This window comes from Pezoporus occidentalis, unplaced genomic scaffold (genome assembly GCF_034315485.1).
Source record: "Pezoporus occidentalis ecotype Australia unplaced genomic scaffold, CSIRO_AGI_Poc_V1 ctg43, whole genome shotgun sequence".
Taxonomy (NCBI): domain Eukaryota; kingdom Metazoa; phylum Chordata; class Aves; order Psittaciformes; family Psittacidae; genus Pezoporus; species Pezoporus occidentalis.
In genome coordinates this window covers 3,527,030-3,548,740 of record NW_026915758.1, presented here as the reverse complement: position 1 = coordinate 3,548,740, position 21,711 = coordinate 3,527,030, and the positions used below count along the sequence as shown (strand labels likewise).

Here is a 21,711-nt window from a genome sequence, read left to right as displayed (position 1 = left end):
AAAAGCATTGACAGCAAGACCCCCACAGCCCTCACCACCTCCCTGCAGCAGAATGCATTGTGCTGTGAAAATGATGAACGATCTTCAGCAGGGTGATCGTGTGTTATCCTTGACAGCCAGGAGATGGGAGCTGTACCTGGTGTATATATTCCTCCAGAGAGGCAACAAAACAAGGTGGCTCAGTCCTGCTTCCCAGGTCACATTCTACATCAGCAAGCTGCTGAAAGCAATTGCTGTGAGCAGCCACTTTACTCTCCATCCCTCATCACTGCCTCCAAACTGCAAATCTCTCCTGAGGAGAGTGCATTACCTGCTCTCTTGTCCCAGTCACCCTCCAGTCTGTTATGGGCTAGCTGTGCTGTAAACAGGGGCTCCTGAGAGCCCACACTACTGCTTCCACTTCTCCTTTTGCAGAGAGAAAGAACGAAATTGAAAGGCCCACAGGAGGAACGAACAGTGTCATGCTGACTTCTGTTAAAAAAACCCCAAACAACGAAAAGCAGGAGGAAGATGAATTAGATTGGATACCAGGGACTGATACCACCACCAGGAGGAAGCAGTCATTGTACTTTACATTTGAAAACACAATTTTCTGTGGCATATAAGTCAAAGGAATAAAACTTGCTGCAGGCAGTAACTGCCATTTATTCCTGTAGCTGTACCTTGAAAAATCCCCCCATTTTATTGTGGGACCAGAATGCTGCAGTATGCTGCACAAGAGGACACTCAAGTGTTCCTTCCAGACAAGTGGCACACAAATCCCTGAACAGATGATGCCCAGGATACAGCACAGCGCCTGTGCAAGCCCACCTGTTGTGTGGCTGACGATAGTCAAATGCTGTATTTGCTAGCAACACTGATACTTCAGCCATGCTTATTGCTGCACAAAAACCAGCACAGGCTGCATTTTGCAGGCATGAGTTGTGCCTGCCCCCTGTTCCACAAGTTGAGCCTCCACTGGCAGGATGAAGGGCAGCTGTGTCACTGCAGCTCATCCAGCTCGCCACCCGAGACCCTCAGGCAGAAAACATGCCTTTTGTATCCGCCTTTTCAACTTAAAGATAAAAACTAGTATAATTTCACCTCAAAATTGCAACTTTGTTTTCAGAAATACTGGTTAAAAGTAACACTGACGCTAAGTGAGAAAACATTGTTGCCTGCTGAAGACCAGCTGCGCGCACACCCATAGGGAGGAACAGTGGGACAGTTTTCTACCCTATTTCCTAATGCCTGCTACATTAGGAAAATTCACGTAAGCCCAAGTTTCAGGTTCATTCTAGAATCATGTTTATTCAGGAAACTGCAAGGCAGGAGCCTGTATTGTATCTGGCCGAAATGGGCACACAGGCTGCGGCCAGCACAGAGCCTGTGCCCCCATCACCCATGGAGAGCTGGTGTAAGAAATACTTTGTCATTATAAAGTAATTTATCACTGTAAAGAGCAAATTCATACCAAACTGCTCCAGTGCCCATTGCTGAGGAGCTATACGTCCTATGTGACCGCATGGCATTTACTGAGAACCAGACCAGCGCGTCTAAGTCTACTCTTCTTCATCTCACAGCTAAAGAAACTGAGGCACATAGTGAGTGATTTGTCCCATGTTACAGAACAAGTCAGCAGCAGTACAAGGAATAAAAGCTGATTAGGAATTACAGTTTCACTGTTGTTTGATGTGTCCTTCATGCCAGCACAAGAAAAAACTAATCAACCAAAAAAAACCCCAAACCCATACAAGCAAAAAAAAACCCATATCCAAGTCAAAGTAATTTTATTAATAACTCACAAGAGCCAATTGCTACATTGTGCTGAGAGAAAGCCACAGCTTTGTGTACCAGGGCAGAACTTGGGAAGCCGCATATGAAAATGCCGATTATGCAAATGTCTCTTATGAAAATGTCTCTTATGAAAATTTTTAGACAAGAATGAAGCAGGCTTTATTTTCTTCAATTAAAACCAGAATCCTACATAGTTCATTAGCATGGATTCAGAGCAGAATGAATATTAATGTAGCCCACCTCTCCCAATTCTACCTGCCACAGATATCAAGGAAAACAAAAAAAAAAAGAAAAGGTTAGAAAATAGATTCCTGAGCAAGTGTAAATGCAACTAGCTAATGTCACTGAGGCACTGGCATCCTTGAAAGGTCACAGAGATCAGGAAAACCTTTTTGAGTGGAAGAAGACAAATGATACAGCTACCTTCAAAAGGGAAGAAAGATCTGTGGAACTATAGGCTGGACAGCCTCACTTCAGTCTCCAGGAAATTACTGCATAGCTGTTACAGAAGCGGTTTCAGGTACATGAAACAGCAGGTGATGGGGAGCAACCAGCCAGTGCCAATTTACCAAGGGCACATCCTGCTGGCCCATCCTAACTGCTACCTGAGAGGCAATGGTTGGTGCTGCGGCAGAAGGGAAGCAGATGTCATTCACCTTGACCACAGCAAGGCTTCCTACAGTGTAGCCCGCAGAAGCCTTGTGGCCAGACTGAGGGTATAAACTACTAGGTGGATGAAAAAAATCTGGACCATCAGGCTCAAAATTGTCAGTGGTTCAAGTCTAACTGTCAGGTGATTACAAATTATATTCCCTTGTAGTTAAAGCTAGGGCAAAAAATGCTTTGAACAACTTCCTTAACAGAAGAATGGCCAACTAAGGATGCTGGTTTGTCTCTCCTGGAGAAGAGCAGTCAGAGGAAACCTAACTCATTTTCCATTGGAGAAGGGACTGTGCAGAAGACGAGTCACACTCTTCTCAAGTATTCCATGAAAGAGCCAGAGACTGCAGCTGCAAACTGGAACCAGGGAATTGGCCACAAAGGACAAATGCTTGCTCACAAGAGCAGCTAAACACTGGAATGAGTACCCAGGCAGGCTGTTGAACCTCCCATCACCAGAGGTTTCCAAACCTCATGGTCTTTAGCCTGGTCTAGCTTTAAAGTTGGCCTGGTACTTCACAGGGGCTGGACCTGATAACCTCCAAATGACCTTTCAATCTGATTATTTTCTGTAATTCTGTGATTCTAATTGTATGTATGTAGAAGAAATCTAAACAGTGAAGAGCCACCAGTCACATTTATTCTGACAGAGCTTCAAGCTGTTCCACCTGTCACGCCTCAGACACTGTTACTGTGCTTCTTCAGCCAAAAACTTCATATACTGTTTCCGAGCAGGTAAATCATCAGCTGGCCTGTTGTAGGGTGTCCAGACAGGTTCTCCAATGAACAGCCTCATCGCTTTGATGTAGTTCTGTCAAAGAACAAGAAGTAATTTAAGAGCTCCTTTCCATGGGATCTTCATTCTGAAGTTAATGTTTCATTTGCAATTCTATAGAAATAACTGAAACCATCTCAAGATGGACTGAAAGTTTCACATATTCCACAAAACTACAGCACTCCAGTGCTGTTCCCGCTCTCATCTACTGCCCTGGGAGATTTTGTACCTGTGCAGTGCAAGCTCTATGTCACAACATGTGCCTCCACGACAGGCAGAGATGCTGTTTCTCCCTGTTTCAAAAAAAAAACACCAAACCTAAAACTGCTGTCTTACGCAAATCTTTTGCACTGGATCCACAATACTGAGCAATGCAGCATCTAAATCCTACTTGCTTAGTTAAACAACAGCAATCAGAATACCCAAGATGGCTACTCAATGCTTTGGAAGAATACCAGAAGCTTCAAAATAAGAGCCATAAAAGCTGAATGGGGAGTGCATAAACAAGCCAAAAAATAATGCTTCAGGAAGTGAAAAGTCTCCAGATTCCAACAGGAAAAGCAACAGCCCCTGCCACAAGCTAACCAAAATTATGCCAGGTGCAAGGTACAGCTGTGGCAGTAGAAAATGGAGTTTTATGTCCTACAGAAGCACTCCAATCACTGAGTTATGGGGAACTCTCCTCTCCTGTCCACTATGCTACAGATTTAGACAGCACACATTTTCCAGGGGTAAAGCTGCAGTTACAAACATATTTGTAAAAGCCCAGAGGGACAGACACACAGATCAGGACTCCATGTGCCAATCTCACAGTCCCATTGCCAAAAATACCCTCTGAAAGCAGGTCACCTCCTGTGAAGCCAGCATCCAGCCTGGCACATGCTAGCTGCAAGTAGTGGACACTTAAATCCTTCTTTACCTGAAGGTGAATTTAGCACTTATCAAAACACCACTGCTGGACACAGATATACTCTGTCTATCCTCATGAAGATGCACAAGGCAACACAGAAGGATCCATCTACACCATCTCCACTTTAACTGACAGCGGGGACAATTGGGAGAGGGACAGCCATGGGTTTGGCTCTCATGCTACTGTCACATAAGATATGCTATGGATATCACGTGGCAATGACTTGCAGTTACAGCTGACGAGAGGAAGCTGGATTTCTGATCTGGAGATGAAAGGTTCAGATGCTGTGAATTATTTAGTATTTTTCATATTCCTACTTCATATTTAATATGTTTTGCTAATGAACTGCAAGTCTCAGGGCATGTAGTTACTAATGCGGTACCTACTCACATGATTTGTCATCAAAATTTACAGTAATCTATAACAACATACGTTCTCATCCAGTGTAAATCGGTGATATATGCCAGCAGGGAGGGTTATCATGTCTCCTTTCTCCATGGAAATCCGGATCCATTTGTCATCCTTGTCTCGAACATCAAAGTAGCCAGATCCATCTAAGATGTAGCGAATTTCATCGTCTAGGTGTAAATGCTCTTCATAAAATATTTTTATCTAGGAATAGCAAGTCTCTTAAAACTGCTGAACACAGAAAAACTGCAGAGAAATCTGGTAGAAACATGTAACAAAGCGGACAAAGGCTTTCAAAGGGTAACTGCACAGTGATTAACAGATGAGACCATAATGGTTGAAAGAGCGAATCCAGTCAGCCAGACCCTGTCTCGGGACACTTCTAAGCATTCCCTTTGGAAGACAGGAATTTCTCTGACAAGAAACAGCAGCCATAGCTGCACATAAGCAGTTGCTGAATAACAGTAAAGCTCGCATCTGTTTGAGAGAGAGAGAGGGGTAGAGTTTCCCACTGCAGGATTTGGTCCTCACAGTTGTTCATTTTTAGCATTTTGTGCCTTTTTTTTCCCCAAAATGCAAAACCAAAACATAGTTACAGGTTATCCCCCCTCTTTTACACTGGTGTAGGGCTGAATCAGACGCACAAGCTACTACAGCTGTGTGTGAAAATGCAGTTATTGCCAAACTTGTCCACCTACAGCAATCTGATGTAAGCAGCATGTCATGCCTGCCCCCACACAGCAAGCCCCAGCTCCAGGCTCTCTCCCTCCAGGTAACAGCAGCAACGTTCTGCTTTTTTCTGGAATGTTGAATTCTTTGTATCTGGAATGGTGAATTCTTTGTACATTTCACAGTATTGAACAAAACCGTGCTTTAAACATTTAACTAACAGAGACCTGAGCAGGTTAGTGCAATCACCAGATACCATCACCTGCTCAGGTCTGGATGCTGTTTAGCTCCACTAGTGCGTGTCCCTGAGCCAGTTCCAATACAATGCTGCAAGAGGAGCAAACGTCCATACACCATGTCAGTAATGGCTCATTTTGTGTCAGCTAGAGCCTGCCCAGGCAGCCTGAGTTACTACCTAATCATTCTGACATCAGTTTTAAACCAAACTTAAAACAAACTGGTAAACAGAAATATAATTAAACTATAGAAGTGACACTGGGTTGCTGTCCTCAGGTCAGAGGAGCACACCAGCACCCAGAAGCTGGGGGGAGAAAGCTCCTTCTAGGAGGCTCATCCGAGAGCCTGGCACCACTGGCATTCAATTGTCAAGAAGCAGCCAAGGTACCAGCTTCCCAGGGTAAAAAAAAAAGTCTTCTTGCACAGGGAATGCATCCCTCTGATTCCATATGGTTAACATTCACTTTGAAAAGACATGTTTTGCAAGCAGCCATTAGGATGTGTGAGCCTTCAAAGCCCATGCCCAGCTGGCAACCACCTGCCTTCATCCTGGGAGGCTCTCTGAGGACAGGCCAACATTGGCAGGGCTCTGAAGGTAGGAATCTTAGTTTCAAAATGACACAGTGAGGGAAACTATCCTTAAAACCTTTGAAGGCAATTTACAGAAGCAAAAGCCCTCTGGTATTTCTTAAATCAGACCAGCACTGCTTTTTTAACGTTAAGGACTTCAGCACAGGATGTGACACCTGGAAACCTCACCCTGTGCCCCTGCTGAGTGTTGTGCAGGTGGCCAGGTGCAAATCCCCACCGAACGTAAAGACTTGCATACCTTTTCCTCATAGTTTGGAAGCTTGTCTTTGTGTATAGTTATTATATCCATCCAAGAATAGTTTTCTGCTCTCCGGATCTCTTTCAGACATGGATCAGTCTCATAGTTATCAGCATCCAACTAAAAAATAGGCAAGGGAAAAAAGGAGGGGACCAGTCATTCAGACACATGGCACAATTCAGGGCACTGAGGTGGAAAACCCCGAGCTCCCAGGAGCGCCAGGTGAAGCCGAGTTAGCCGCCATGGACACACAAGCTGTGCCAGCTTCGGCAGAGGTACCTGCAGCGCTCCCTCTCTATCCCCTCACAGACACTGCTCGGCCCCGCCTACCGCCTGCCCTTTCCCGGCCTAGGCAGCGCCGCCGGCACTGACCCGGCCGGTACCGGCTCCCACTCTCCGCGCCCGAGCACCGCCCCGGGTCTGTCCCAACAGCTGTCGTCGCCGCTCCCCTCGTCGGGCGGGTGCCGGGGCAGGCCTAAGGCACTGTCTCCTCCAGGCCACCTGAGGCCCCGCCAGCTCCGGGCCTTCCAGGGGGCCAGGCCCGTGCGGCCCCGCCACCGCCATACGCGCTCACTGACTTTGCGGTAGACCACGCCGAGGCGGCGCAGCTCCTCCAGGCTAACGGCGCGGTTGGGCCGCAGCCGGTGAGGCGCCCGTTGGTCCTCCGGGGACTCGTCCATGTACCAGGCCTCCACCATTCCGCCGCCGGGGCTCCGCTCCGCTGGGCCGAGCTGGGCTGGGCGGGTAGCGGCCCGCCCCGGCTGGGCCGGGGCAGAGTCCGGGTGCAGCCCTGCACTGCCAGCCTATGGCCATTGCCGTAAAGGGGCACAATTTGCAACTGAAACTACGCTGAACGAGGAGTGTTGTGCGGCAGACACGGCTTTCGGTTTAGTGCACGGCCTTAGGCTCAGCAGCAAGAGGTGAGGAGAGGCCTCCATGAAGGAGATAGGTCCGCGTAAAGGGCCTCTCACCCGCACAAGTCCTCCTGGGTAACTTGCTGGTTATAGCACAGATCATGCCTAAGTTCATCAGCAACTGCGTTTACACCCATCCCGCCCTTGGCGGTAGTGCTCTGACTGAAGTTAACAATAGGGCTCAGCCTCAATGACCTGCCCTGTAATCCCACAGTATGGAAAAATAAGAAATGAACAAGGGAGCAGCAGGGGAGGAACAGTGGTAAGAAGCATTCTGCCCAGAAAGCTCATGTCTCTATCCATGAAGATACATCCTGAGAGAGCTGCTCGGGATGACCTGCTTGAGCTGGGAAGGACAAGACACACTCCAGCAGTGCCCTCCGGCCTCCTACAAACTACGTATTTCTGCAGTTCCACCTGGCAAATAAACCAACAGCCACCTAACACAATGTAAGGATGGAGAACCAGCTAGAATAATCACTCCTTAAATGCTTTTCTTCTGAAAAGAGTTTTATACTTACCAAAATATCTTAACCAGTATTTCCCGGATTCTTAGAACTGGCAACAGATCCCTTTATAGTATTCATATATAAGCACTACTGGTTTTTGATTCTGGGTAAAATTTAAGCCCCATAACATTACATCTGGTCCAGTGCTGGTATTGCCTACATTTTTAGAAGCACATAGGAATCCAGCCAGAGGTTCAATGCCTATCCACTGGATGTCATGGCACTAAATGCCCTGAAAGAATGACTTTCACAGCCACCATCCTCTGCAGGTCCTCAAGTCCCATTAATAAGTATTATTTGCTTTCCATCCTTTAATCAGCCTTAATCTTGTAACTTTCCTCTTAGCTTTGTTTTGTCCTACGTTTCCAGAGCAAGAATGATAAAAATTGGTATCAGTTAACCTAAAACTCTTTCCTATGAGATATTCTTTAGAAATTAGATATATTCTACCTAATAGATTCAGTGAACTTGCTGAAATTCAGTATTACACAGATGCTATGATTTACCCACCATTATCTGTATTTATTTTCCAAAGCTGCTGCTTCAAAACATAGAGATTTCCATACAGTAAATAGGATCTACATGTTTAACTGGAGATGTATTGATAGGCAGATGATTAGATGCCATGCCTTCAGTATGTTGCTGGTCACGCTGTGATACCTCAACCTGATCTGATCAGGGTTGATGGTGCGTCTTCCTTCAAGGCAAATTTCTAAAATAAACAAAGGGATGGAAAATTGTGTGCATATATACAAGAGGCAGAGGGGAAGAGCTAATCAGTGGACTACCTTCCCCCTACATGAGCTTTACTGTAGTTTTGGATGAGAGAAAGCAATTCTAAAACCTGCACTCATCTATTAACTACTAGCCAGCTTGTTTCCTCATTCTATCGCAATTCACATGACTCTAAATGCGTAAGAGCTTATACTTTGCCTCGGTAAAGATATTATAATGCATGAGTACTACTAAGAAATCAAATTTCAGCAGCTCCACCATTCTGTATCAACAAATACAAAAACAAAGTCAGCAACCTCCAGCTGAAGCCTTGCTGGTACCTTACAAAGAAGCTGACGAAGATAATATACCAAATCTGGTTGCTCTTCCCATGTATATGCATAGAAAATAAAACTATGTTGATTACTGGTAATTATTCTCCAATTCAAATGCACATTAGCCATTCCATTAATCTCATCATTGACTGGAAAAAATGAAGTCAAACACTCGACATCTGGAAGACCTAGAGAAGCTGATCATCTTCTAGTTCCATTTCAGATAAAATGGCCAATTATTTATTACCTTTGGTACAACACTGAAAAGGAACCAATAATGCTAACGTGAACCAGTATGCAGAAAAAAATACTTGATGGAAATAGGAGGCCAGAAATAAAGAGCTTGGACATTAAGCAGCTAGTGAAAACTGTAAAAAATTCACCATTCAAGTTCCCTAAAGATCTGGCTTTTTACTTTATTCATGCTGCCTTGCAAAGTAAGTAAAATTATAAAGAAATCTCAGGCGCTCTAGCTAATGATGCTGTGTGGCACAGGTGAGTGTTACAAGCCCACCTGCTACTGCCAGAGCATACCAACAGAGATCTCTGTGTTAGGTCCCCTCCCGCAAGTATTTTGGACTGTTAATATATACCTCTGTGCAACAAAATAATTTATTTTGCTAAGAGAAAAATACAGAACACAAGATAAAGATTCAATATTACTTCTTCCGAAGTCTGTCTTTACAGTGAATTCAGAAGTCTGCAAGACAATTAAAACTACTGACTGAGGCCCTTCAGTAAGGTGGGGTAAAAGCAAGCACTTTGTATCATCAGATTAAACAAAAAAATGCAAAAAACTTGACTGTAAAACAAATGCTATAAAAGAAAATGTGATGGTTTTCTCCAGTGAAGTTGGTACATGTTTTAACACTTCAGGCCATAAAGAAGTACACTTCAAAGTTCAACTCTGAAACAACTGCAGCCATTCAAGTTGTCACTGTGATCCTGGCCCTTTCCCTCCCGCTGTGATGGTCCCTAGTCTCTGTACATCAGGACCATTGTTTACTAGCTCCTTCTCTTGCTAGTCTATCAGCTTCTTCATTTCCTCTGAAGCCAGCATGACCAGGAATATGCATCTGTTAGGACAAAAGGAGTGTTAGATATGCAAGAAAAAGGTACACACATGGAATTTGATCAGTCCACACGCTTTCACTCACAGTACAGCAGCACCTCTGTAGAAGCCCCCTCCTCACATTGAGTCCCTACATGTTCTTACCAGGAATGTTCAGTCTCCCTTCCTCTAGGAAAGTCTTGCCAAACTGCGAAAGTCATCCTTCTGGGAAGTAGTGAACTGGTAATAAGGACTACCTAGCCTTTAAGAAATGCAGACAACAGCTCCAACTCAAAATTCCCACTTTCAGAGAAGAGAGGAAAACCTATCTGTATTCAGTGCTTAAGCCACGTTAACCTTTACCCAGAAAGCCAGAGACCCCTGTGCCACTAACAGCTTTGGTGGTTATGGCACTTGCCTCAGATATAGGAACAGGGTATGAAAAGAATCTCTCAATTTTCAGGTATTAAACTGCCCATCCTTCAATTAGCAACTGAAAACACTTCAACCCCAAGTCTTTCCTTGTCAAAGGCAGGAGTGGAGCCCATGGAGATCCATGGGTCCATGATGGAGCGGATATCCACATGCAGCCCATGGAGTACCCCATGCTGGAGCAGGGGGGTTACCATGATAAAGTGTATACATACATCACTCTTCCCAAAATAAAAGTCTTCCCAAATTTTGATTCAGCTGTTAGAAGTGTGCACAAAGCAACACTACCTTTTCTTTTTTTTTTTATGTAAATACTCGAAGGACAGTTGAACTTTGCTTTTAGTTTTAGATTCTTGCACAGTCTTCTCAACAGACAACAGGAGTAATTATACAAAATTCTAGTCAGCCTTTAAATTGGAGTCACCAGCTCTAGAACACAGACCAACATGAGTGAAAGAATATCTGTAATATATTTCTCATAGGAAAAGTGCACATTAAAGATCTAATTCATCCTGTTTTGTACAGAGTAAAGACAGAAGCCCAATAAATATACCATTAGCAGCCAAAAAGTCAATGGTAAAGAGATTTAGTTCTAGAATCAGTGGGCTTACGTTACAATTAGAGTAAAATTTAGAAGGAAGGGGGGTAGATATCCCCTACAATGTTCAGTGCTGAGGTCACAGAAAAATGTTTTATTAGGAATACCTGTATTCCTATTGTTTTTACTTCTTTACTGGAAAGCAAAACAATTTTAAACTTAACAATGCGTAAAGACCTTTACGCCCAGTTTTCATGGAAAAAACCACAGTTACGGTACAGAGGACTAGAGTTGGTTTACTTGGGATTATAATCTCTTCATTTTCCCATCTTAAAGACACCCATGCGATTGAGTTGCACCAATGAACCAGCATTTTAAGAGTGCTGAAAAGCAAATCCAGAAATTCAGCTATGACTCGAAAAGACAGTAGCGTTTTAAGCTTAGTTTTCCAGCAACAGAAATCTCATCTACTAACAGTACTAATGAACTAAAAGTAATTATTGCAGGCATCTAAGCAGTAACAAGAGACAGAAAACAAATATAAGCATGCATTTTAATAAATGAAATCCTGGTTCCAAGAGTCTAGTTATGTTGCTTATTTGCTTTAAATAAAACCAGCAGCTTCTCTGTATTTACGGTTTTACTTATGGATGTAGAGTATTATGCTCTATAAAAATCTTAGTTACAATCATACTTGTCAATTTTTACAAGAAGCATATTTAAGATGTCATTAATAAGAAATCAGGTGCTTACCCACTGAATTTCTATATCTTTTGATAAATTAGCAAGCCTTTCAAAATCTTCTTTATTTATTACACTTCTTCCTGAACTTGTCCTCCAGCCATTTGTTTTCCAGTTGTCAACCCAGCTTGTAATACCTACGTAAAGGGGGCATCACCATGAAAATGCTATTAAAGAAGCCAGCATGATGATGACGATAAAGGTCTCTTCCAACCCAAACCATTCTATGATTCTAGAATGGAGTAAAGACCCTTTTAACAAGACATTAACTGTACAAATTCTCATGCAAAGACACTGGAGATAAAAGATATTCTTTCCCTGGTTCTCTACCACTGTCTTTCAGGACTGTATTTTTCCATTATTACCTGCATTACTAGAACATGTTTTCCCTAACAGATATTTAAACACTGCAATCCTATGCATGCATTACACACAAAATTACGACATGAACTTCACTAAACTGAAGCTAAGGATTGCCTGATGCTACAGTAAGCTAGAACAGATCTACAGTTTTATTTATTCTGAGAAATTGAGGAGACACATGCATAGAGGAAAAATAGATGACCACTTGTCTTGTGGCTTCTGCACACCAAACAGAATCCTTCAGAGAAGGACCATATATGCAGATTTCTACAGAACAGTATTTAACATTCTGGCCATCCCTTGGCTGGCCAGAAAATGTACTGTATTACTCCTTAAATAAGAAGACAGATATAGCCAGAATGTTTGGAAATGTAGTCTACATGTACAAAGCAAAGAAACTTGAATGGACTTCACAAGTGTGTATGAACATAGCCTCTCCAATCCAAGCAAAACAAAACACCTCCAGGGTTACTACACCAACTTCCAAGTACTTTCCTGAGTACATCCTTACTAGTGTACACACGAATGACCTTTCTTCTAGACTTTTGTCTCATACTGAATGCCTTAAGACAAAACTCCTGTAGTTACCTCTATCAGCCTTTACTGTAACATATAGTTTGTCTCTGCTTGTATTTCATGCAGTTAGCAGGAGATGCTGCAATATTCTGAATTCTTTCTCCAAGCAGTCCTCAGTGTTGAAATAAGTTATGCATTCTCTTCCGTATATCCCTCTTCCCAAAACCACATTCTGTGGCCCTTACGTAATAAACATGCAGCATGTCTTTAAGAATCAGGAAAACTAACATCATTAACTTACCATTAATAGTGAACTTGCTATCAGTGTAGATAATAAGTTTCTTGATGTTTTGACTCTTTGCTTGCTCTATTGCTTTGCAGGCTGCCTTAAGAACATTTCAACAGAATCAAACTTCAGATCAGGACTTTGAACACATGCAATTAAAATTAAAATACCAGCAAAATACCTGATGCTAACACAGAACTACAAAGAATATTACTGCAATCTCTCCATCAGTGAGTATCAACACACTTTAGAGCACAGGTTCCCAAAATTATGCATGCTGATGACCAATTAATGAAACAGGCAAACAGGTAGCCACTGAAGCTTCACTGGCAAAGAGGAAGGATTCATACCAGTTCCAACAGACTGGAACTCCTAAAAGCTTTGAGGGGGTTTGCGGGCTTTGGAGTAGGGTTTTCTTTTTTGTGCTGAAATACAGTAAGAGGGAGAAGTGGCCACGTTTGGATGTAGAGCTGAAAAGACCTTTAGTGACAAGTTTGACCCCTGGCACTCCACTATCACCTCTGCTTGTCCCTCACTAAAATGAACTTCCTGCCATTTATAAGCAGATGAATTCTTCATTTCAGTTCATCTCCAAATGCACAGTGCAGGATAGCAGCAATACCAGAACTGAAGTGAGAAGGGAAGATTAAGTCTGCTGTTGCCAACAAAGTTTACTTCATAAGTAACAGAAGTTGCTCCTGCAAGCCTAGAACTGTTATATTTATCTAAGGAACACAATACTCTTGAGACTGCAGTATGGGTGCTGCCATAGTCAGGGGTTTGGTTATTTAGAACATGGGACTCGCTTTGGGAAGCCAGGTCTACTACATGCTGATGGGGCTGGTCTGACAAAGAAGGGGAAGAGATTCTCCTCTTAGTCACTACTCACCCTAAGATTCTAGATACACACATTAAAAATGCAAAGGATACAATACAAATTTGAGAATGAGGCTTTCCAAATGCCAGACTGTTTTATATAGCTGTGCTTGGCCTGACGGTATTTCGGTATTCTCAAAGTGAACCACCTCATTCAAAATACAATGAAGATCAATAAAACTCAAAGAGAATGATCTGTTTCAAGTCATAACTCCTCATGTTTTGTGTGCTTCTCTCACAGTTTCTTAACTGTTTCTAAAGGCCAGAGCTGAAATAGTCATGAATGTGCTACTGTGGTCTAACATGCAGAAGTATTTTAGACATTTACTACTTACATGTATTTCTGCTCTTTGATTAGTCTGCCGTCCAGGAAGTCTTTCACTGGTATTTCTGTGTCCAAGGAATGAAGAGTAGAGTAGTTACCCCCAAATTTCAGAATGGTGTATAATGAACACACATTATAAAAATAAATATAAGAGAGCTACCTTTCATTTTATAAAGGAGAATGAATAAATAACCTAGCTCTAACCTCCCCCTGCATATTTGGACCTGTTATCAATCTGCAGTTAAATTTGTCATCTTCAGTGCACACTTACATCTATTTTAAAACTTTCTGCATCACGTGAGTTATAGCTCCAGTCCCTAAATACATTATTTCAAGTTGCTTTTCCCTACATTCTTACCTCCCAAAGAAGCTGATTTCTCTTTTCACCTTAAAAACTCAATTGCCTCATAGCACTGTCATTATGAGTCTCAACAGCATGGTTTCATATTCAAAAGGAGGCTGGTATTGTAAACTGCATCCACACCAAACAGTAATATAGATAAAAAAAAAAAAAAAGAAAAAAGAATAAATCCATCCAGCTACTTACAAAGGGTGGCTCGGCCCCCAGTAGACACCTATTCCAGCACGTGCCCTGCTACGTCCATTACCTGAGCAACAACCATCTGTATAAACGACTGCAAACTCACCTACAAAATAATTACCAAAAGCAGAAGCTCAAGAACTAGTTCAAGGGCATAGACTCTTTAAGCAAAAAGAAATGTCTGCCAGCAGATTAATCCCCAGAACTTCCCTCCAACAGAATCCTTCAGGATTCACTACAGAAGCAAAAGCAATATAAATTAATAATGCAGAACACCAGAAGTCCCACTGCAGTGTCACACCCCCAATTTGACTGCCTCAAGAAGCACTTCTGCCCAACTTCCGTATTTTCACTACAGTTCCCGTCTTCTCCAATCAACTTAAAACTTCCCAGCTACATCAGTATATTTAAATACAGTCTGTAATCCAGACACACATGATGATTGCATTAAGCTCTATGTTGATACCAGTTAAAGCCAACTAAAATTACCATGAAAGACAATGTGAACAAACAAATCATGGCTCACATTTCTATCTTAAAAAGAAACTATGTTAGGCTGGGCATCATGTTGCCATACACAAACCTTCCTAAAGGCTGTCTAATAACTACACCTGTTACATATCAAAGAGTGCAAAGAAGTTAAAAGAATTACAGGAATAATGAAAAAACTCACCCATATATGAAAATTTATCTTCACTGACTGTTGGCGCTGAGTATACTTCATCATGTTTTACACGCTTTGCAATGTGCTCTCCACCGGTAGACTGTTCATACGGCCTTTTGCATGTATTGCAACACAATGCATTTATTTCTGGTTCCTCTCTCTGGCTACCATTTTCCTGTGTTACAGGTGCAGGACCCTGTGCCCCTTCAAAAAAAAAAAAAAAAAGAAAAGAAAGAAAGAAAAATAAAAAGGAGAGAAAAGAAGTTTAACTACACAGAATCGCAGAATCAGCTAGGTTGCAAAAGACCTTTAAGATCATCAAGTCCAACCTTTACCCCAGGACTGCCAAGACCACCAGTAAACGATGTCACTGAAGGCCTCATCTACACGGTTTTTGAACATTTCCATGAATGGTGAATCCACCACTTCCCTGGGCAGCCTGTTCCAATGCCTCACTTTTGGTGAGTTGATTTTTCCTAATATCCAGTCTAAACCTCCCCTGGCGCAGCTTGGTGCCCTTACCTCTTGTCACTTGAGAGACCAACCCCTGCCTCACTACAACCTCCTGTCAGGTCATTCTAGAGAAGGATAAGGTCCCCCGAGCCTTCTTTTTTCCAGACTAAACAACCCCAGTTCCCTCAGCCATTCCTCATAAAACTTATGCTCCAGACCCTTCACCAGCTTCACTGCCCTTCTCTGGACCTGCTCCAGCACCTCAATGTCTTTCTTGTAGTGAAGGGACCAGACCTGAACATCGTATTTGAGCTGCAGCCTCACCAGTGTCCAGTACACAGGGGGTGACCACTGCCCTAGCCCTGCTGGCCACACTATTTCCAATACAGGCGAGGATGCCATTGGCCTTCTCGGCTGCATGGGCACATATATATCAAATCTTACCTGAAACAACTGCTCCTAAAAACAAGAGTCATTATCACCTAATGCTAGCCTCTTAACTGACACCACCGCAAGCTACTATGCAAAACATTTTATAGTACACACCATTCTTGATCCTTGATCAAACTGAAGAGGAAACACACATAGCCAAATGTAAGACACAGTACAGGCAATGCACAAGCACCTACAGAAGGTACATGCACACAGAGAATCCCTTCCATTGCACAGATACACCCATCGCTGTGTTCAGAGGGCAGGGCCACCGCCGCACTTACCACCACGGTACTCCGCCAGTTACCATGCGTCCACCAGAGAATACGAAGGGGCTGCTACCCACGTCTAACTTGTTTACAGTGAGTTTACGGGGAAGGCAGACATGCCGAGTCTCCCCCCTCCCCCCACCGTCGGACCGCCCTTCCCAACCGGACGAGGAGATGCGGAAGGCGGGGGAAGGACGAGCTACCTGCTGGCAAAGGCTGCTGCTGCGCCGGGAGGTCGGAGCGCACGAAGGCCCAGGCGTCCTTCTCAGTAGCGAACTTCTTGAAGGTAGCGGAGGGGAACTTGTTCACTTGCTCCTGACACTCTGCCCTGTAACACCGGGAGAGCACAGGCTGAAGCCGGACCGAGGGTGAGGGTGGGACAGGGCTGAGGCCGGCCCGGCTGCGGCTCCCTGTGCTGCCGCGGCCCTTACCAGGTGCGGTAAACGCCCGTCCGCCGGCCCTTGCGCACCGCGTAGAACATGTCCTTGGAAACAAAACAGGAGTGACTGAGCACCGCCACAAGCCACCGCAACATGGCGCGGCACCGCCGCCATCCGGCCCCCCGAGCCCACCCCCGGCCACCACACACCGCCGCTCCCTGCCGCACAGCGACGACACACTCATCCACCTCCGCCTACGCATGCGTGCTGGCCGCTAGGGTAACGGGAGCGAGGGCACGTTGAGGGCTTTCCTACGGGCCGCGAGAGAGGACAAACCCGGGGGGAGCGGCTTGCTCTTGGGTTTTGTTTGTTTGATGTTTGTCTTCCCACTGTTACCCGGTAGTGAGGAAGTTAAGGTTTGTAAAGGACTGTGTGTGGGAAAGCTTGAAAATCTTGAGTTTATAATTGAATGTAGCAAGGAAAAACAGTGCTTTCTTACAAGCTCATAAACCTTGAGGAGTGATAGAAGTCTAAGCAATGAAGCACCTGGATCAGAAGAAGACTCATAGAAAGGTTTGGCTTGGAAGGGAACTTAAAGACCATCCAGTTCCAACCTCCCTGCCATGGGCAGGGACGCCTTCCACTAGACCAGGTTGCTCAAAGCCCCATCCAACCTGGCCTTGAACACTGCCGGGGATGGGGCAGCCACAGCTTCTCTGGGCAACCTGTGCCAGTGCCTCACCACCCTCACAGAGAAGATTTTTTTTCCAATATCTAATCTAAATCTACCTAAGAGTAACATCTATCCAAGTAACGAGTAAATCTAAGAGTAACAACTAACTTCAGAAAGATTAGGAAGGCAGAAGTAATTTTGAAAAGCCTAGCAAAACGGAGGATAACTCTGTTCCTAGAGGAACTTGTTTCAGTACAATACTAAAAATCACACTCTTGGAGATAATAAATCACACTCTTGGAGATAAGAGACCCTTGCCTACAGACCTTTATTCATGGAACATGCATTGTGAAATAAATACATACTTTGTCTTTAAACAGATATGTAAGAGCCAATGATTGTGGATACAGACTATTGACATGTACAGAAAGGACTTTCACTGTTTAAAATGTATAAAAAGTAGATAGCTAGCAGACTGAGGGTATGCTGGTTTTGTGGATTTACCAGCTAGTACCCATATATAGACATGAATTAAACATTTTGACTCTGTGTAAATCAGCTCTCTGCCCACAGGCTGAAGAACCCTGATTTTGAGACAACACCACCATAATAATTGTATTTTAAAAGCCATCTAAATCAGCTTTTGTTTTCTGGGGGGACACATGAGGTGTATGGGATCACAGCAGTTTACACAAACTCCTCATTCTGAAAGCAGCTGTTCTTAAAAGACAAATGACTTCTCACAGGTGTCCTCAGCTGAAGTTCTCCTGTGCCAGCCAAAATATTGGTCGCGATCATGTGACCAGCTACCATGAGTAGCCTCATGGCCTCTAATGAGTCATTAGAATGATGACTGCACCACCTGTGAATGATGTACCCTGCAACATGCTGTACAGGCCACACTTGTCCTTCTGGGCTTGACAAGCACCCCAGGAAGGACTGGCACTGAAATATGGCACAAGTGCCAAAGTATTTAGTACATTCAAAAGTAGAGCTGATGAAGGTCATAAAACTGGTTCTCATCCCACTATGTAAATCAAGGGTTCCTGGTGTGTGTGTTCCAGCAGAGCCCTGTACCATGATGGCCTCTGAAGTAAGAAGAACCACCTGGTCCAAGCAGGTTCAAGTTCAGACTGTTGTGAGCTGCAGCCTGCTGTCAAACATCCTCATATCAGGAGAGTCATGTGCTTGGGGAACAAAGCTAGGCGGTCCAGGTATGTGACAAATCCAGTGCCTCAACTGAGCTGCTGCTGAGATCAAAGAACAAAAGTTGGGGTCACTGGTATGACTGCTTCCAGAAACTGCCCAACACATACATGCTGCTTTTTTCAACTGCTAGATTTCTCTTGTAGCTGTACATAATTGTGTTGAGACAAAGCCAATCTCAAGATGCCAGAGCTGTAGAGCCTTCTATTCAGATTTACAGGGGTGGTCTAGTAAAATGCCAAGAATGTGAAACACTGACACTAATTTTGTCTTCCATTGCAGAGGCAACAAACGGGTTCAGCTTCGCTGCGCATATCAGCTGGATTACACCTCTCTTTTGAAAGAACCCAAAAGTAAACCAAAGTGCTTATTTATGTGACAGGCCTTGGGGGAATACAGAAACAATTTGGTTGGGGTTGTATCAGCATATAATTACTGCATTTTTCTTGCTTTTTCCAACATACCGATGACAGTTCATAGAATCATAGAATAGTTAGGGTTAGAAAGGACCTTAAGATCACTTAGTTCCAACCCCCCTGCCATGGGCAGGGACACCTCACACTAAACCATGTCACCCAAGGCCCTGTCCAGCCTGGCCTTGAACACCAACAGGGATGAAACATTCACAACTTCCCTGGACAACCCATTCCATATTCCTCCTTTCATATTGCTCTTACTTAAAAAATGCTTACATCTGATTTTCTCAGATCACGATTATTTACGTTAGTTATCCCTGTAAAGGTTTCCAGTGAGACTTTCAGGCTTTTCACTATTTCCTGCTTGTGATATTTTTATTTTATTGATCTTGGTTAGCTTTTAATTATGGTTTTCTATAGCAGATGGATCTCTTATTCCATACATGTTCATACACATTACTCTTAGTCTTCTTTGGGCAACATGTACTGAATGGAGTAATGAGTAGTCAGTGATGGAGAAAGAAAAGACAGTCTGTTAAGCTCATTAGTTCTCTAGTTGAACAGATTCAGACATCCAATTTATATGCAAGGACTAAACAGTAACTCTCCTGCTGTCATGGCCAACATGCAGAGCTCAGATTAAAACAAACAAACAAAAAAGCCCCCCAAAATTTTAATTCCACTGAGTACCATACACATTACTTTCATTGCTTTTTCTCCTGGTTGGTAAAACTGAGGCTGCGCATAGCCAGCTAACTCTACCCTTACTACTGCATCTCTGTTGCTGATTTTTCCTTGCTGTTGTGCTGCAGTGGCAGGTGAGATGGATCCCTTCCCTTTTCTCATGTGGCAGCTGGCATTTTTGCTATTGTGGCATTTAGCACCATGAGGCTAAGCAATACCTGTGCTTGCTTCATGGTACTTCCTCTCTGGTTGCTGTAGCTCTAGTGGATTCGGGGCGGGGGGGGGGTGTGTCAGTCAGCCCAGGGCAGAGAGGATGTTTCAGGCTCTTTAATTCACGTTTTTGTGAAGTGAGTGCAAGGACCCAAGAAGCGACCCATTTAGTCCCCACCTGCAAAGATGAAGGCTCCAGATGAGCTCTCCTCATCTGAATACAGAAGGTAAATATATACATGGATAGGACTTTAAGTGGGTTTCATGAACCATTTAGCACTTTTAGTCAACATCAGTTACACACAGCAACTCTGTGTAGCCACTGTAGAATAGGCTGATGAGGTATACCATATGATGAGTTTTCCCATATCAAAGCTTCCATGAGTGCTGAGATATTGGGAATGAGTGGCTAAGTGAAAAGGAAAGAGAATAAGTGATCCTGTTTTGGTGGAAACATGGTGGCACCATGCTGAATGAGAGTGGTCACTGAGCCATGCATGGCCTGGTAGTGAGCGTTACTCTCACCACACTGCATCATAAATTCAGCTGTGTTTTACTGTCTCCATTATTCAGCTTATAAGAGGTGCTCTGTTCTAACACACACTCCCCCCCCCCCCCCACTTGTGTATTCATTTATTAACATATATTCTTGGCAACCATTTCTGTGTTTATAACAGTTTGCAGAAAAAAAAACATAACATATGTATACAAAAAATACACTTATCACTTTAGTAAGGGCATGTGTCTGTATGGCATTTTTACTTAAACTCACTGTAAATTTATCTGACTACTTTGCCCCATATTAATGTATGTATTATACACATTAGCTAAGCATTTTAATCTTATTTGATAAATATTTTGGCTTGTAACATGGTTAACCGCAATGTAGTTCCCCACATAAGCTTTTAAAGCCAAATTTGATGTGACCTGAATCAAACATTTCCTATTTAAAACTGAGATTTTAGGTAGGTAAGCAACTAGGTAGTCATTTTATCTGGCATACCCTGCGAGTGTAAGTTATATTGCTGTCACATTACCTTGATTGAAAACATGACAGGAAAGGAGCTGTTTTATCTTCCTTGTCACAACTGAGATCTTGCAGAACAAAAAACTTGCTTGTACTTCAGTGTAAAACTACGTGTCAGTGAAGCCGCAAAGTAGTAACCCCTGGTATCATCGCAGTCTTCAGCCGACCTTTAGTGGAACAGTCCACCCATGAGCTTTGAAACTCTGGTATGGTTATACAAGCCTCTCCCAGGAAAGTGAGCTGGCAGTTCTACAGGTAGCTCTGATCCTGACAAGTCCTGCCTTCTGTCTCTGTGTCTTCCACTTATATGAGATATTGTCCTACTGCTGTTGGGATACTTCTGTAACACACCTGACATTCTTTCCACTTCTTCACCCCACCTATTCTGAGTCTGCACAATGTAAGAACTTTATTCATTATACTACTTTGTTATGACATAACTTCTTTTAAAGATCACATGCCCACAGTGATTTTTGAAAACCTGTCAGCTGCTTTGCATACCAGACACTGTTGACTGGGGTAAAGCCAACATATATCTCAACATTGCATCTTCCCCTAATCCATAGTCAGTGTCAGAAAGAAATCTATCTACACCTTTTCTCGTTGCTCCAATGTAGCATTCAGGTCTATTCAGCAGCAGTAATAGCATGAAGATGGGCAACTGTAGACAGTCATCTATATTTTTATTTTTCATCAGCATTCTGAATAGTCAAATTTTGATCCACCTGTATGCCACTTAGTCCTTCTCCTTGTCATGAACGCTTTCAAAGTAGAAACTGCATGTGGACTACTGGACTGCTGAGGTGATTACTTGTCATCTTTCTTTTTTTACTCTTCGATAAGATCCTCATCAGTGTTGTGCAGATAATTTAAAATCTCTGTAAATACTAAT

At 43.4% G+C, this 21,711-nt stretch overlaps 2 protein-coding genes across 3 annotated transcripts; both read right to left on the bottom strand.

Annotated features, from left to right (window-relative positions):
* Positions 1-1,752: 1,752 nt before the first annotated feature.
* ADI1 (acireductone dioxygenase 1) lies at positions 1,753-7,077 on the bottom strand. Of its 2 annotated transcripts, none has more exons than XM_062634606.1 (4): positions 6,843-7,077; positions 6,265-6,384; positions 4,554-4,733; positions 1,753-3,247 (listed from the first exon to the last, which is right to left on the bottom strand). In XM_062634606.1, the coding sequence occupies exons 1-4, from the start codon at positions 6,960-6,962 to the stop codon at positions 3,125-3,127; spliced, it is 543 nt and encodes a 180-aa protein (XP_062490590.1). In that variant the 5' UTR covers positions 6,963-7,077; the 3' UTR covers positions 1,753-3,124. The 2 variants fall into 2 exon arrangements, with proteins under 2 accessions (XP_062490590.1, XP_062490591.1); XM_062634607.1 differs by having other exon boundaries at positions 6,839-7,074.
* Positions 7,078-8,183: 1,106 nt separating this feature from the next.
* RNASEH1 (ribonuclease H1) lies at positions 8,184-16,861 on the bottom strand. The gene is made up of 9 exons (XM_062634604.1): positions 16,655-16,861; positions 16,427-16,551; positions 15,079-15,273; positions 14,412-14,511; positions 13,875-13,929; positions 12,679-12,763; positions 11,511-11,635; positions 8,773-9,812; positions 8,184-8,399 (listed from the first exon to the last, which is right to left on the bottom strand). The coding sequence occupies exons 1-8, from the start codon at positions 16,756-16,758 to the stop codon at positions 9,726-9,728; spliced, it is 876 nt and encodes a 291-aa protein (XP_062490588.1). The 5' UTR covers positions 16,759-16,861; the 3' UTR covers positions 8,184-8,399; positions 8,773-9,725.
* Positions 16,862-21,711: the final 4,850 nt, after the last annotated feature.

Coding starts and splice junctions, on each gene's coding strand:
- ADI1 (XM_062634606.1), bottom strand. CDS start 6,962: ATGGTGGAGGCCTGGTACATGGACGAGTCCCCGGAGGACCAACGGGCG. Junction 6,385..6,842: donor TCGGCGTGGTCTACCGCAAA/GTCAGTGAGCGC, acceptor CCTATTTTTTAG/TTGGATGCTGATAACTATGA. Junction 3,248..4,553: donor GATTTACACTGGATGAGAAC/GTATGTTGTTAT, acceptor GTTCTTTGACAG/AACTACATCAAAGCGATGAG.
- RNASEH1 (XM_062634604.1), bottom strand. CDS start 16,758: ATGTTGCGGTGGCTTGTGGCGGTGCTCAGTCACTCCTGTTTTGTTTCC. Junction 13,930..14,411: donor TGGGGGCCGAGCCACCCTTT/GTAAGTAGCTGG, acceptor CCTTGGACACAG/AAATACCAGTGAAAGACTTC. Junction 12,764..13,874: donor ATCAAAGAGCAGAAATACAT/GTAAGTAGTAAA, acceptor AATGTTCTTAAG/GCAGCCTGCAAAGCAATAGA.